At 38.6% G+C, this 17,224-nt stretch overlaps 1 protein-coding gene across 1 annotated transcript in view; it reads left to right on the forward strand.

Annotated features, from left to right (window-relative positions):
- Positions 1 to 846: 846 nt before the first annotated feature.
- ST18 (ST18 C2H2C-type zinc finger transcription factor) overlaps positions 847 to 17,224 on the forward strand; it is a 149,716-nt gene continuing 133,338 nt past the window's right edge. The window contains exon 1 of the mRNA XM_044424131.1: positions 847 to 1,020. Within this exon, the coding sequence (XP_044280066.1) occupies positions 847 to 1,020 (174 nt within the window). The remainder of the gene's footprint in view (positions 1,021 to 17,224) is intronic.

The raw sequence follows: 17,224 nt of genomic DNA on the forward strand, positions 1-17,224 counted from the left end.
ATAGTTCTGTGAGAGCCCAGATTGCCGCCAGTCTGCTCAAGTGAGATGCAGTGCCTGTCCTTTTCCCAGATTAAATTAGTGTGCGAAATCTCCAGTGACCTCCTCCCCTTCTCCCCATACTCTTTAGCCAAGCTGAACAGCCTCTGCTGTAAAGTATTCATTTTATCCAGGGACAAGTTGGACAATAGAACTCTCCCTGATACTTATGGACAGCTGTCGTCATTCAGAGGGCTTTTCAGCATTTCATTTTTCATAGGAGTTAAAAGGGTTTATGCCTTGTAACTGAAGAGAGGGCAGAAATACATGGATGCCAACTCTGAGGTTGCCTGGAAAGAGAAAAAACAACAACCACCACACACCTTTGCCAACCTGTGAAAGACTGTTCATCATGCTGTTTTGCTGTTGTTTAAAGGGATTTCAGTACGATAATGTGATTACACTGAAGCATGAACTGGGTAGAGGAAATAATAACAATCAACTGCAGAAACATGCAGGGTCTTGAAAGTTACTGCAATTATTAAAGGTCACCAGTGCAAACCCTTCTGACTGTCCCATTCCATTCTTCCCCATTGTTTGTGTTTAAATCGGCTGCCTCTTCCCTTCAGCAAGCTCCCAAGAAGCATTAAAGCCTCATGAGATACCTCTGTGCTCTCTCTCTCTCTCTCTCTCTCTCTCTCTCTCTCTCTCTCTCTCTCTCTCTTTTTTGTGATTTACTGCAAATATATTCAGCATCGGACTGATTAAATAGACCTTCGGCAACCTTGAGGGTCACTGTGTAGAGTATGTACATAGAAAATGCATCAGCCCATTGTACCCTGGCAGCTAATGAGATTGGTCGTTAAGTAAATGACACAAAGCCTACAAAAAAAGCTTAGCAGCTCACTAGAGTATCACAGAGTGTCCCTGCACACCACACAACGACACAAACACTGGACTAACCTAGCCCACCCCTGCTTTATTCTACATCACTGCTTCCCTGATGTCAGTGCGAGAGGCAGAACAAAGGCTAAAAGGCACACGGTAAGTCAGTCTGACAATTATGCCCTGGGGAAAAAGTAGAGAAAAATCTTAGCCTCACCATGGGCTTGAAAGTCCATTTTGGACAAGTAGGTCAAAATGAAGGGATTGCTTTTGTGTCACTTCAGAACAGGGGGGGTGTCTTTTGGAATAGGTGCCTTTTTCTCTCTGTGTCATCTTTACAAAAGTTTTGACTTGCTTAAGGAAAGCCTAACGGGATGCTCAGCGAACTTAACATGGTGCGGATGCTATAGGGAGAAATGCATTCTTCATACTATCTGAATGCAGCAACTGCCACTCCAGCTGAACTTCAACTTTACTAAGCAGCTACTCCTTTCTGGCTGTTTGCAAAGCCAACTTTTTAAAATACATGTTAGAAATAACTGTGTATTAATTTCAAATTTCAGTCGACTTGCCAGATGCTTATTCCCTTGAATAAATGACATGGCATTTAGAACCATGTGTACAGAACTGAAGCTTGTTATCATCTTGGAAATTCATAAAGAAGCCAGAGTATGAAATTATGGTGTATTTCTCCAATCCTTTCTCAACCAGCTTTTTGTTGAACATAAAATAATGATGATGTATTGGTTATATTGGAAGCACCAATATTTTCTTCTGTTTTTTTTTAGTGTACAGTGTAAAAACAACTGCTATTCTTATCTGTTTGCCTATGTATGTGTTGTTTTAATGTGAAGTAGTGTCGACTGAACTTAGCAGATCAAAGAATCCCATCCATAGACTTCTCCTTTTTTTCTTTCTGAAAAAAATGGCAACAGGAAGTTGCAAGAAAGTCTTGCTTGCACACCTGTAATATTTTCTACTGGCTTCATCTTCAAAAGTACAGGAACGGGAAATAACGGAATAAATTTCAAGTAACTGTTACAAAATACTCAGACAAATCTCATGCTTTATGCTAAAATTACTAAAATATGTTGTTAGAAACAAAAACGACAATCTATTTGCCTTTGATAAACAGTTAAAATATAAAGTCCAGAGGCTGCTCTTGAGCCACCGCATTCCATTATCTGTGTTTGTCATTCAGATGCAATAATGAAGCTTGTACATGTGTTTTGCAAACCAATGTTAGAATGATCAGATTATTTCATCAAACTTTTCCTATTCTACTGACAAAACTTTATCTTAAACACATTTGCTTGGATGGAAGTGCCACTGATTTCAACAGAATGTACTTCCAACTACTTACAGGCACTTATTAGTGAAACATAAAGGTCCAATTCAAACCATACTAAAGGCAATAAGGATTTTAACACAGGTTAAAAAAAGAAAGTATTATTTATGTGTGCAACATATGTCATAGATTAATTCCTCTGAATTAATATTATCCATAGAATATTTTAAAAATTAAATTATTAACAGTGTTGATAGCATGATTAGTAATCCACACATGGAAAGTACCAGGTTATTCATCCACAACTGTACTTTACACCTTCAATTTATTCTGCTTGGACAGCTGAGTAAGAAGAGTGTGAACAAGTTCATGTTGTTAATTATGATTTTACCATATGTTCTTGGGTGTTTTGTACCTCAGCAACATGCATGTTTAAATTCCATAAAATATGGAATACAACTGTTAACTGCTACCAATGATAATAGTAATAATAATAATATTTCCATTTTAGGAACTTAATTTTATATAATATGTCATATTAAATTCATCAGAGCATATAAAGTTTCTGCCTAAACTGAACCTTCCTAATTTATCTTGAGTGATAAAAACTCTCCAAGTTTGAGGGAGTTTTACCAACAGGTGTGAAAATTCATGAGGAAATTTCATAGCACCATCAAGTGGTTTTTACCATACTGTTTTTGTATCTTAGGTAGTAATCCTGTGCACACTAACTTGGGAGTAAGCTCTATTAGAGATGTACTTCTGAGCAGACAGACATAGATTTGTGTTATTAATGGAGCTACAATGGTTGTTCCTTAGATTTGCTAAGTCTGCATACCTGTACATTTTTTCAGATGGTCATGATGAACATGTTCTTGTTCAAAGGCATAAAAATGCATTTTGCAATGCATCAAAAGTATTATGCATTCAGTATTTGTCTAGAAATAATATATCTGTCTGACTCTCTAAGAGTTTTTTAAAAGCGCTCTGCATTTCCACAAGTTTGCTCCACTACACACACTTGTCATAAGGAGGTCTGTATTCCAAGCAGGAATAGCTGTTGCATGTGTTGTCTATGCCAGCCGTATTTATCACTTTATATTTGGGTCAAGAAATGGTGCTGTACATGCAGTCTGTCAGGAAGAAGCCCATCTTGGCCAAGAGTAGTGACTGAGTTCACTTTACCTTTTTATTTTCTGTCTTAAATCCTATGAACTTACTTTATTCTAATATTGGAACTGAATGGTCTTCTGATTTCAGAAACCAAAAGGTGACCAGTACTGTGTCCATTTTTTCTAGAATCAACTTTAACAAGGCAACTATGTGCGGCTGTTTCCTAGACTGAGACACACTTTGTAACCTATGTAGTGACCCATCATGCACCAAATGCCAGGTGCTGCAATTTGAAATCTAGATCTCAGAGTTTGCATTGGATGAGTAAAGCAAGAGCAGCTCTGGAGGCAGGTTTCTGTTCCCATAACTGGGTGAATAATGATTTTTGTGATGATTTCAAAAACACAAAAAATAGCACTGAAGTTGAAAAACTTTAATGGAAAATGTTTGTAAAATTAATCTTACAGTTCCTATCCTCAACAGTCTGAAAACATAACCCATTCCTAGCATCTACAGGTAGCAGGTGATGGGAAAAGTTCTACCTGAAAATGTGGAGAGCTACTGCTAATCTGAAAAGAAAATACTGGGCTGGATAAACAAATACAAAGACATAATGTAAGGTAGTGGCCTACATTTTGGCATTTATGGGGAATTTATAGGTTTATAATTCTTTCTAAAGTATATTGTCAAAAGTTAACTTTTTCCCAGTTCTTTATGTTGTTAACTCTTGGTTTGTTAGCAGAAATAGTGTAAACAAATCTGAAAAATGCAGGTATCCCGAGCTTCAAGAAATGATGCCCATAGAATCATAGAACAGTAGAATTGAAAGGGGCCAAGAAGCCAATGGGTCCAACTGCCTGCTGTTGCAGGGCACCAGTTTAAACCATTCCCACTCAGATGACTCTCCAGTTTCTTTTTGAATGTTTGGGAGAGCCCATGGCCTCTTTAGGCAATTGGTTCCACAGTCATATCACTCTGACAGAAAACTTTTTCTCATATCTAGTCTGAATTTGACTTGCTGAAACTTGTGTTCATTATTCCCTGATGTACACTGTGGGATGAATGAGAAGCAATTTTGTCATGCCTCTTTGTCCTTCAGGTACTTGTAGAGTGCTATCATATCTTCTCAAGGCTAAACATACCCAGTTCTCTCAGTCTCTCCTCACAGGGCATGTTTTCAAACCCTGGGTCATCTTTGTTTTCATCCTCTGATCCATTTTCAGTTTTCTGCATCTTTCTTAAACTGTGGTGCCCAGAACTGGACACAGTATTCTGGGAGAGGTCTGAGTAGTGTTGAGTATAGGGGAAGTAGAACTTCTCATGATTTGGAAGTGATACTTCTGTTAATAGCATTTGCCCTTTTTGCAGCTACTTTGTATTGTTGGCTTATATTTAGCCTGTTGTCCACAATAACTTGAAGGTCTTTTTTCTTATGCAGTACTGTTGAGCCACGTAATCCCTATCAAGTATCGATGCCTTTGGTTTCTTTTTCTTAGGTAGAGGACTTGGCATTTGTGCCTATTGAATCCTTCTGTTGCTTTCGGCCCAGCATTCAAGCTTATCTTTGCTCTATTAAATGAGTGGATTGAAATAATTCTGCTAAGAGTTTCTGTAAGTTTTTTGGAGTCAAACATATTTTCATTTTATTGTGCCATAATACTTCACAGAATCATTATTCAGGTTGTTTTGCTTACAAGTTTATGACTCTGAAAAGTTTATGAGTTGGATCCAGGTTTACTCATGCTTGGACTATGCCTATTGAGAGTTATGGGACTTAAATTAATCGTAATTTACTTGTAGCTTTGATTTCAGTGGGTCTATGCAAAATACCACTAAGTCTGGATTGAACCCTATGTCTTCTAGAGCTGCTTACAGTTAATCATGAATGTTATCCTTTTTTTCATAATGCAACAAGAGATGTATTCCCATAAATCAGCTATGTAAAACTGACCCTGACCCCACCCCCACTCCATTTTCTAGATACATGTGAAGCAGCTGGATTGGCAGAACAAAATGTTAATGGTTCCAAAGACACTTTTATAGACTATCAGGTCAATAATCCTTGCACTAAGAAGGATTTACATGATACAGAGTACTGGTTCTGTTTATTTTCAAGTTTTTGGAGAAAAAATCCACTGAAAAAGTGATCAAAGACATATTTACCTTACCAACCTCAGATATATGATACTGCAAAAAATAGTTTTCACTTTCAAAAGATTTATCTATAGCCACTAATGGATATTTACAGTGTCCAAAGACAATCAAGCATTTAAATGGACTGATCTCCAAAGGAGACTATGTTTTCACAATACTGAATAAAATTGTTCTTTGGTGACACTTGCTTGTCCCTTAATTATAGTATGAAGATATAAATCCATTTGCCAACAAAATTGCTCTTTTTCCTAAATATGAAATTTGTGCTTGTAAAAATAGCCCAGCAATTTAATCTTAATGTGCTATTTTGCAGTTGTTTCCTGAAGCCTGTTCCTAAACATGTTTACTCAGAAGTAAGTCTTCTGGAACTTAAATTAAGCTTCCTCTCAAACATGTGTGCAGAAAATACAACCTTAACTGAATATAGAATGTATTGCCTTTAATCTATTGGAGCTATGCATGCCAATCTCCTGTTACATGTTTAAGTTGTGTACTAACATCAGCACAATATCAGAAAATGTATACATTTCCAATACCCTTGCATGCAATTAAAAAGTGCTGAATGAAATTTCATGTCAATATTGTAATAATCAGAATATGCTACTTTTAGCAGTTTTTGTCCAAATGATCATGTCTTTTGTAAAACTGACATTTCTGTACTTTAGGAAGCAAAGATAATGAAATAGCTCAATGTATATTCTTGACTGTGTGAAAGCAAAATAATTATCTATCAAAATATCACTCCAGCTAAATGTTCAAGTTTGTGGAGAAGTTGCTTAACAGAGCTTTATCTGCTCTGTATGTGAACCATCACTCTCAGCAAAAAAGGGTTAAAGAAAATGCATTCTGTTGCATCTGCTTATTAAATCCCTTACTTTAGTAGAAATTCAAATTTTGTAAGATTATTCGTTTTATTGATGCATATAATTATAATCACAAGCCATCTGCTGATTTGGCAGGCATGGTTAAAATCTCTAACTCTCATAACCTTTCAAGTACAGTGCCCTTGGGACTCTATTTCACTTTTATATTTTGGAAAACACATATGAACAAACAAGAGAGGTCATATGCCGAAAGTCAGACCTGTTAAAAATCCCTTCGTGTTAGAGATCCTGGATCTAAGAGTAACAAAAGTATTGCTTTTCCTCAGCATTGTGTGTATGCTTTTAACATTCTGTGTTCGGGAACAGATTATTCTGTCATGCAGTTGGGGAATTTGAATTTTTGTTAGGGATTAAAGCTCTTTTCTCCCACACTTGGGACCAGGGTTCCATGCCTAAACTAAAAGAACAAATATTGCTCAATTTGGTTGTCACAGGTGAATGGAACACATTTGACCTTGCTTGTGTGAGAAGCACATTTTGTTTAGAGAATGGTTGTGTCAAGTGACTAAATGCTAAACTAAAAACTGAAAAGTTCTGGGTTCAGATCTACCCAAGAATTCATGAGGTGTCCTTAGCGATGAGGCATCTCTGTCTAAACCCCTATCTGTAATATGGAAATACCTTAGAATATAGTGGCAAAGATTATAACAAGATAGTTACATGAAGTACTTTGGGCATTTGAAAATGGTATATGGTGCTAATTGTTAGTGTTATATGAGGTGTTCTTTAAAACAAACTTATTTTAGGACTTCAATAGTGTTTCCAGTAGGGATGCACTAATGGCTGCCTTTCACCACAAAGATCAAAGACCTTTAATTTTGAGGACTAAACATGGCAATACACATGATGTAGCAGTTTATCTCCATTGTCACTGGCCTGCTTTTAGAAAATAATTAACTATATGCAGATTTGTGTTCTGCTAGCCATTTGCTCTTATTTGTCAGGTATTGGCAAGGCACAAGAGAGTTTGTGGATGATCAAAACTGAATGATACAGAAATGATTTATCATCTGAATTCCCGAAAAACTGGATGGGGGTGAAGGGGAATCGAAGGCTACAGGTGTAAAACTTGAAGTATAAAGGAAATGTTGCAAATCCAATATAGTCACTCACACATATTATTTGCTGGTAGGATTCCATTATGTAGGCCTATTTGGTTGTATTTCTCACTGTTCCATTAGCTAAAACCTTGCCTTCTGTTCAACAGATAATATATGAAGGGTTATGTATATGATGCATATTACTTTGTACTTTTGGGGAAGTTTGATACTCAGCACATATATGCACACTCTTACACACCCCTTTATGGGGAAATAAGAGACATGTGCACATGGTTGAAAGAATTTGCACAGCTGAAATTGGGGAAGCTGACTGACAATAGCTCTGGTTTATTTCGCAACCAATTAAGTATGACATCTGTTGAAACTCAGGAAACTAAGACTCCCTTCCCCCTTTTCAAAGAGTTATTTGCACTGCTTTTCTTTCACATGGAAATCACAAAGGATCATTTTAGGAATCAACAGGATATTGTGCCAAGTCAGCAGAAATTATTCTAAAAGTCTGAATTTGTGTGCTTGAGTTTATTTGGGAAGTGGAAGGCACAACACAGTTTTCAGACACAGACATATAATGATCATCGCCCATGGAAGGAATTTTGTCCCTACATGTAGCTTTACCTGTGCAAAGGCATATCTGTCAACCTGATTAAAAGCTGCCATATGGGGAACTAATCCTCTGCAGTGTCCACCCCATTGGGAGGAGAATTTTGCCATGCCTCTTCTTTTCTGGATGCCTTTTTAAGAACTGGAACATACTCCAATTCTTCTCAGTGTGGACCAGATGCTATATACGCCATGTTTTGCTATGCTGTGGAACTTCTGTGTTAGTACCATTCATTTCAGTTGGTCTGCTACAAGTAGGACTCACATTCAGGATAATCCATTGTTAACAAAAGCCCTACTAAGGCATATTTTCACTTTGCAGAATAAATACATGAGGACAAGGAGTACACTACACTGCCAGAAAAATCAGGATTGTCAATCACATGGAGAACCTTCATAGATATAGGAGGATCTCCATTTCAGAAAGTCACACTCCTTGAGGAAAAGGCAATGGAAATATGCAAGGATGGGGCACTCCAGTTGTTCATGCATTTATTCTACCCAGAAAAAGAATGCCTACGTAGAAGCCCAGTGTGCCCATGGAATTCTCCACTCCCCAAAAAGAGAATGATAGCTTATGCATCATTATAGCAGTGATATGCCACTATTAGCCTGGGGGTATAAAGATGAAAGACAGCTTTGATCAAGGGCACCCAGTAAATTCATGGCTGAAGTACTCTTGGACCAACCAGGTCCAATGCTTTTCACTGGCCCATTCATAAACCCCCTGTGAATTGTCTTACAAATGGGCTTGAATTAGTCTCTTGGACTTCTACCCTTGCTTCTATCTCCATAGGCTAAAATGAGCTGAATTCTTGTCTCCTGTTAGTTGCTCAAACAAAGATAGTAATACTTTAAAAAAAGAGTTGATGCCATTAGAGAAATCAATTCTATCATAAATACACTGAGGTCAGCCTGTCAGTTCCAAATCAAGGCAAAACAGTTTTGGTTTGGTTTTGTTTTTTCTCCCACTCTTAAGCACACATTTTTGAAGGAAATTTCAGGTCCTGTTGCTGAAGATAGCAGGAAATGTAGTCCAGCAGATTGGGAAAGTATCAGGTTGGGGAAGGCTACAGTGCATAACAGGGAATATAGTAGTATGTGGCGTTCCCAGAGCAATGAAGATGGGAGAGGTAGAGAGGTTGTGCAAAGTTCATACTTGGGACAGGGAAAGCTTGCTATCATGAGGATAGTATCAGTAGTATTTTCAGCAGCAAATGTATCTTCCTGCCTGTTCCAAGTAGTAGACTTAGTAATAAAACAATGCTCTTAGAAACATATCCTGTGGATACGATGAAAGTTGGTTCTTTAGGCAAGCTTTCATGTGCCAGTACTGTCTTCTACTGGATCTTGTTTTTAGGTGCCCATCCCCCACTGGCCCCGGTAAGGCTTTTGTTCTTACAGTACTAAAGTACTGTAAATGTCTAAATAAAAGGCAAAGGGATTTCTTACAATATACTATCCACTGAAGAACTGAAAAGTTCTGTCAGTGATATATTCAAAATATAATGAAGTGCTGGATTCAAGAAATATCTTAACCTTTTTTTGATTCTGCCTGGACCTTACATCTTCTCATAATCCTTATTATCAGCATGTTTAAGAAAAGCAAAACTTTAACATTGCAGGAGTTTTAATGACCTTCTCTTGCTACTTAAAGCACCATTCTGTGCATGTTTAGACACAAAAGTCCTGTAACTCCCAGCATTCCCAGCTGACCCTACTGACTGGGGAATGCTGGGAGATGCAGGACTTTTTGCTGTCTAAATATGCATAGGATTGCACCCTTACATACCTAGTGTCAAAAACCAAAGCAGTCCTTGTATACTTGGAAAATTGCTGGTATAAATGTATTTGGTCTGACTCTCCATTCATTGGGTAAACCCATGTTTCATCCTCATAGCCCAACTTATGCTTTCCTTTCTCATGCTGTTAGGTTTGCCGATTTTCCTCTTTTCTCCTATCAGTTCTTTCTGCTGCATCATTCACACATAAAGTCTGTCTTTATACAACCAGTTCAAAATACGGGTTAGAAATTGTCTTTGGTTTACTGTTGACAGGCTGAAATGTGTTACTTCCAAAGCACTGCTGCTGAAGCTTGCAGTGAAATAGTTCCCAAGGTAAGCTATTCTTCAGTAATCACAATTTTCACCTGTGCTCTCTTGTATCCTTTCCTCTCATTTCTTTGTAGAACCCCAGTGGTCAAACTGGCACCCCAGCTCCCATGTAACTGGAAGTAAGCAAAACTTTTCTGAGAGTATGAAAACATAGACCCAACCCAGTCTAGGAGGAATTTCAAGAATCCCAAGGGAGGTATATTCTGTACTTCTTCCTTTCCTCCACCTGAAACTGAGACCAAAATTTGTTGCTCCTAACATTGACACTTTATAATCCAGCAATCCTATCCTAATTATCTTTAACTGTTGCCATGTTGCAGTTTGAAAGGAGTTACAATTTGTTGATATGCATGGCCCTGACATCCAGGGGCATTACAAGCCTAAAGATTTTGTGAGAGAGTGCTGCCATAAAGTAGGGGACACAGTTCATCTTATTATTTTAAAAATATTTTTCTTTTAAAAAATCAGGGGTGGTTGAGAAAATTTACAGGGGGCAGCTCCTCAGTGATTCAGCAGTGGGCAATGTCCCTCTGACAACCATGTTGACTTATGGACACTTTCATCACCCACCATGGCCTAATTGAAAAGCACCTCAGTTAGACCATTCAAGTTCCCAGTTTGCCCAACTGATCAGCTGCTTTGAGCTGTGTTCTTAAAATATGTAGGAAAGTAGCCTGCAATGGCTCCCTTTGTAACTTGATAGTAAACTGAGTGACTTTAGTGTCTATGAAGCTTTGGATTTGTATCCAAGGGATGAATTAAATGTTATGCTAAATATACAGATGGTAGACACATGTCTAGTTGTTTCTCCTTCTCAATAACATCTAGGTATCTGGAAGACAGAGGCAACACCTTGCCCTCTAGTATGTAGTTATTTCTGGGAACTAACATTTTGAGAAGTTTTGGAAGGGCATGAGTGTGCAGTTTGATGACCTACCAATTATTATGCAAGAGGAGAGGAGAGTAACATCAAGGAAGCTAATGTCCTCAGAATAAAAATTGGATAAAGCAATTGGCACTGCTGTAGCTGAATAACACATGGGATCTTATATCAGTTGACCAAGAATGCATAAAAGGGGCATTTGGAAGAAACAACTTCTAGATTGCTTTTATACAACCCATTGTAAGCATGTGATATAATTCTTGTAATCTTTCTGACTGCCCCAGTTAGAGCATTATATGTCTTTTTGTTATTCCAATGCTTTTACCAGAAAGTAGCCCCTGTGCTTGTCAGATTTGGGGCATCAGTTTGTGCCCTTTCTTTTTATTCTATCCATTACCTAATTATAGGACTTGACTATGAAGGATTATACCTCCTACCATTGAGTAATCATATTCAAGATGGCTTCTATTGACATTTTGTTTTGTGTACTCTATGAACTTAACTTCCAGCTTTGGTAATGTACAGGTCACATTTCTTTTTATGGCTGCTGTCTGGCTCAGAAGAGACCTATATGTTCTGCTTATTGTTAGAAACAGGTTCAAGTAGCTGCTGACTTTTAAGGTTCCAAAACATTGAGGTACAGTCATGGCCGTTCCTTCTTCCAACAGTGTTTGAAGACAACACTGTCTTCAACACTGTCTTTGTTGGAAGACAACTTCCAACAAAAATTCTGCTTTGTATCTTACACAGTCTCATTAAGCTTTCATAACTCTTATTTCATTCCAGGGTGCAAAAACTGAAAAGCAGGAGCACCCTGCTTAATCAGACCTATCTTATCCAATGATTAATCCAGATCTATCTTTTCCACTGTGGCAAATCCATCATCTATGAGAAACCCATAAGCACAAGATAGTGACATTTGTTTTTTCCCTTGGAAAGATTGAGTATGTAGCTTGACATAAATCACACAGCCATAATCTAAACATGAGGTTACCAGTGCATGAGTCACCTTAGCCAGACTTTTGCACAATAACAAACTTTGATGGTCAGAGATAACATGCCCCATTGCTTGGAAAGGACAGTGGGAAAGGGGTACTTATTTTCTTCCATATCGTTGAACATATTTAAAAATACATATAAGGAACTCACAAGATACATTATAATAGACATAAATACATACAATTGCTCAAATTAACGTAAAATTGAATAAAAATCTTCAAATCAATTAAAATCAAGTTGAAAGAGCACCACAGTTACAAACAGATGAACTAGGCAGCATGTTCACTCAGGGTGTGCCTGGATAAAGAAATGGATCTTTAAATGGTATGTAAAACATAACGCAGTAGCTGCCTCACAAATGTGATGGGGAATATCATTCTGTAAATTGGGCACCAGCCCATAGAAGATCTGCTTCCTGGATGCTGTGGGATGCCAGGCATGGTACCACCAGCAAATGCCCTTCCAACAATTTTAATGGTCTGCACTGGGGCAGGTAAACTGTGTATAACCTTGTCCCAGACTGCTCAGGACTTTATATGCTTACAGCAAGACCTTATGGCTCAGTAGCTAATTGGTAGCCGTTGCAATTGCATTCATTCTGGTATAATATGTGCACGGCCAGCTTCCTGGCTGCTGCATTCTGTATCAACTGAAGCTTCCCAGTCAAGCACAAAGGTAATCCCATATAAATGTGAGGTTATGTATCCTATGGCCATCCTCCTATGGCCTTCCTATCCGTGTCAAAAACAGGATGTATCTGATATACCAGCCTAAGCAGGTAACAGATGCTCCACCGCAGCAGCCGCTTAGGCCTCTAATGGCAACAGTGAATCCAGGAGTAACCCCAAACTACAGACTTGCTTTTTCTGAGGAAAGGAGGAATGTCACTCTGCAAAGCTTATGGGCTTCCCATAGGGATCAGATTTACCACAGTGGTGAACAGGATGATGGATCAGGTAGATCTGAACCAGCAAAGTGTTCTTTCTTCATGTTCGGTCTTCAGAATTGCTCCAACCTAACCAGTCTTTCAGTTTGTTCTGCTTAACTTCCAGCCTGAAGTCACTACTTGTGAAGGTGTATTGGGTCTTAATAAAGCAATTTTTAAAACTATCCTATTATGGATTCTCATCTTCATGAGGCCACTGTGTTTAATGTGAATGTCTACTTCTAGTGTTTTCATATTTGAAGAGCAAATTGTCAAAGAATAGGAGCAGCACTTGTTGACTAGGATGTTTCCCACTGTTGTGACTGTAGCTGCTAACCTGTAGAGACCTCACATGGGTACAGCATATTGCCATATGTTTCAGCAAGGATATGAGATTATTTCCATAAGTATATTTTAAAACAAAAACAACATATTTGCACTACGTTCTCAGAATGCCATCAATGGAGCTAGTGTCTTGTTCATACCACCTTTGCTGTATTTTAGATTCTGGCATTCCTTGTGAGCTAAGCAGAGATTGAATTATTCAAGATTGCAAGGGAATTGCCTCACAAGGGAGTCCCTGAGAGAAAAACATGATAATGTGTGGAATGAGGAATGACTAGATAATGGTTAGATAGCAGCATCCAAGTAGATCCTGTCCTTGCCTTCCTGGAATGCCTGCAGGGCCCTGATTTGAAATGAAGAAAAGGTACAGTTAGGCCTCAGTTCTATCCATGTTGAGACAGAAAAAGGCTTTATAAGTCCCAGCATTCTCCATAGCAGAACTCACTGGGAAAAGTTGGGAATGTTGTGAACATTTTTCCTCTACAAACAAGCATAGGATTGCTGTTCAATGCATTCTGCAATATTTGAAAGTATGTGGTTCAGATACTGAGAAGACAAGAGAAAGCAGCACTCAGTCAGAAGATAAAAGTGGTGTTTATACTTAGTTTTATCAGTTTAATCTTTTTTCTGTCTAAGGCTGTCAGGAACACCTCTCATCCTACACTTAATACAGCCTAAGGGGATTTCCACCCCAGCTATTTTTTCTCATCCATTCTCCTCTGGTCCCCTTACTTAGGCAGGGGGAAATGATATTTAGTATGACCACCAGCCTGGAGAGAAGAGCTTTACCTTGCAATGTGATGAAATGCTTCCCCTCTCCCTTCATAGGCAGTTCCTACACTGCCACATCCATCACCAATGGCAGCAAACTGTGAAAAGGGCAAAAGAGTGACCTTTCTCTCCAGGACCAACTTGCTGTCTTTCCTTGTGGCATAGATGTGTGGATGGGAGTGGAGTGTCTATGTGAATAGCCATTTGTACTTGCCAGCAGGGGAAGCGGTGGCTCTTCTTACAACTGGCATATGGCCCCCCATGTGGTAGGCTGGCTCCCCACCACTTCTCAGAGCCATTCAGAGGAAAATAAAGGTTCACACTCTCCATCTCTCACGACATAAGTCCATAAGGCTGGATAGGCTAAAATAGCGGCTGGCTCATAAGAACATAGTGAGGGGGAAATGGCATATACTGTACCTGGCAATTGGCAAATGCACTGGCTAGCAGTGGTGTGCCAGGGTTTTAGTCAGGTGACTTTGGTAGTCCTACATGGAGATGCCAGGAACTGAACCTGCAGCTGTTTCCATGTGCTGCCACTGAGCTACAGCATTTTCTCAAGGAAAAAAAAAACATGAAAAAGTGAGATTCATGGCTCAATGGAAATTTCAGTCTCAGATTTTCAATTTCCTCAGCCCTAAAAATGACAGTCTGCCTTTGGTTTAGGAAAATTATATAGGTTGAAAGAAGTAATATATAGAAACAAGCATAAAATACGTAGGGTGAGAGAATGAATGGTTGTGGACAGAGGGACAATTTTGAAAGAGAAGAAAACTTACTGATTCGATGTACTTGGAATGTGAGAAAAGGAAGTAAAGAGAAATTATTGCATGCATGTTTTGAGGCTTTTAGGGTACAATCCTATGCAAGTTTGGAGAGAAAAAATGACCTACAACTCCCAGCATGCCCCGGCCAGCAATCCTGTAAATGTGACTCACCTACTGAATGCCACTAATAGCTATGTAGCAGCATATATTCCCAGTTGGTTCCACTGTGCATTCACTTTGGTAGATAAGAACTTGGTATTTATTTGAGATATCACTACTCTCCTGCTCCCTACTCCCCAGTTTTCCATAGTTTGAATCTGACAAATACTGCTTTCTTGTTGAAGAAAAGTATTACATGTTATATTTTCACTAACTTGTGTTAGTGACCAAGATAACCACTTTTCTGAATGACTTCTAAGGCCCTTCCCCAACCTGATGCTTTCCAGATGTATTGAGTTGAAATTCCCATGCTGGTTGGGAATTCCACAAGTTGCAGTCTGTCTATAACATATGAAAAGACACCAGGTTGGGAAGTGTGATCTACAAGATTTGCTTATTCATAGTATTATAGTTATTCCTCAGTATTTTATGCTGAGGACTGAGTGTTTGGGAGAGTTCTATTATTTTTCTCTGTTTCTTTTATTTAAAGTAAATTAATGAACAATGCCTTGAATGCTAAACATTTTTCCATTATCCTTCTTCCCAAATGGTAAGTCATGATCACACTCATTGGCCCTATCTCCCCCTCTTCACATGCATTTGACATTCTCTGCTGGGTACCCATATATACAGCATGTACACTAAAGTTTGTGCAGAATATCAGATGAGGGCAGGCAGATTGTGGATGGCAGTAGCTGTACAATTCTCATTTGACACAACTTGTCATCTGCAAAGGCCTAGTAGGCTTTCATTCCATGAATGTGTACAGGCTGTTCCCATCTCTGCAAGTGAGACATTTCTGAAGACTCATTTTGCAGACTTCTGTTTTATTTATTCAGGACAGTTCATAATAATTTAAAGGTATGCACTCAGCATACACAATCAGTTAGAATGCATGAATGGAAGGACGTATTTCTTTCACTGTAAGCCCTGGGATCCAGCAAAGGATTCCCACTGGAGAAAGGGGGCATGGATGAAATCTTTCCCAATTCCCCCTTCTCCATGAAATCCCCTTGCAGAGCAGCCTAGAGTACCCAGTGAGTAAAGGAGAACTGTACTAAGTACTAATCTAGATCCAACATTCCATATGATATGTGCCTTTCTACTATTTATGCCTAGTACATTTCATATTACTTATAGGAGAGAGTTGGCTTGGGTTTGACAGACCTCTGAAAGGTGAGACATGGAGAGCTAGGAAAGACTATGTGTCCCTTTCTCTAACTTTTCCATATTCTTATTTCATATATGGAAGCTAGAATGAGGGGGGTGGCCTGAATATATTCTGAGGCATGAAGGATCCAAGCTATTTGAACATAAAGCATTTTGTGATGTAAAGGAAACTAAAATGCTACTTTGTAGTATCTTCTGAAGTACTGAGAAAGTAACAAGGAGAACAAAGCAGTATGTTTAAAATATCCATACAGCAGAGGTTTTTCAAGTTTTAAGGATGGCTCTCTAACAACCATTGTAGCTTACAGTGAACAAATTTGCTCCTTCTTTAGCAGATAAGGTATCATCTATCCTATTTTATTTGGGTGCTACATTCTGTTCTGTACAAGAGAATCAGCCCAGTGTGTGTTACTCCCAGTTGCTTCAAATGAGAACAAGATGTTTGAATGAGGACAGGGTCCTTGCAAATCTTCATGCCATAATAAGGTCCATAGAACTTTCTTCTAATAACAAGATATACAAGGGGTTTTCCCCACCCTAAATTTCTTGTTCACTGAAAAAGTATAACTCTCCTGACCAGAAAGACTTGTATAATCCCTGGCTAATGGACCTCTATCTGGTTCCAAATTTTATTTTTTAAATGAGCTTGCACAAATGCTCTTAGGTGAAGCTAATCTTTTACATCTTAATCCTCTTCAGTTTTCTTATCTGTTTAGGAAATGAAAATTGTTTTACTCATCCTGGTTGATACCTTGCATAATTTCTTGCAGGAGAGCAGAAATTTTCTTTGTTTTCTTTTAGATCAGTCACAGAGACAATAATGTATCTTTGAGCTGGCCACTAGGAATTAGAGCTACAACCTGCAATGGTTCTAATTTTAGAGACAATTGTACTGAAAGACTGCTCTTCCTGCCCATTGGAATGGTCTTCCCAGGCTTCTTCTCATCCAATATTGCCTCCCACACTTTTTGACATGTTTAGGTAATCACTGGGACAGGTTGCCAACCAATTTGGACTACACTGTTGGTATTCCGGTTTATTTCTCCTTTTCACCTCCTTGAAAAAATGCCTGCAATCTGTGATGCCTTGGATAAGAATTAATAAAGTTATTATCTAGTCAAGAAGGTAAT

The sequence above is a fragment of the Varanus komodoensis genome, unplaced genomic scaffold, assembly GCF_004798865.1.
Source record: "Varanus komodoensis strain SLA01 unplaced genomic scaffold, ASM479886v1 scaffold14_1, whole genome shotgun sequence".
Taxonomy (NCBI): Eukaryota; Metazoa; Chordata; class Lepidosauria; order Squamata; family Varanidae; genus Varanus; species Varanus komodoensis.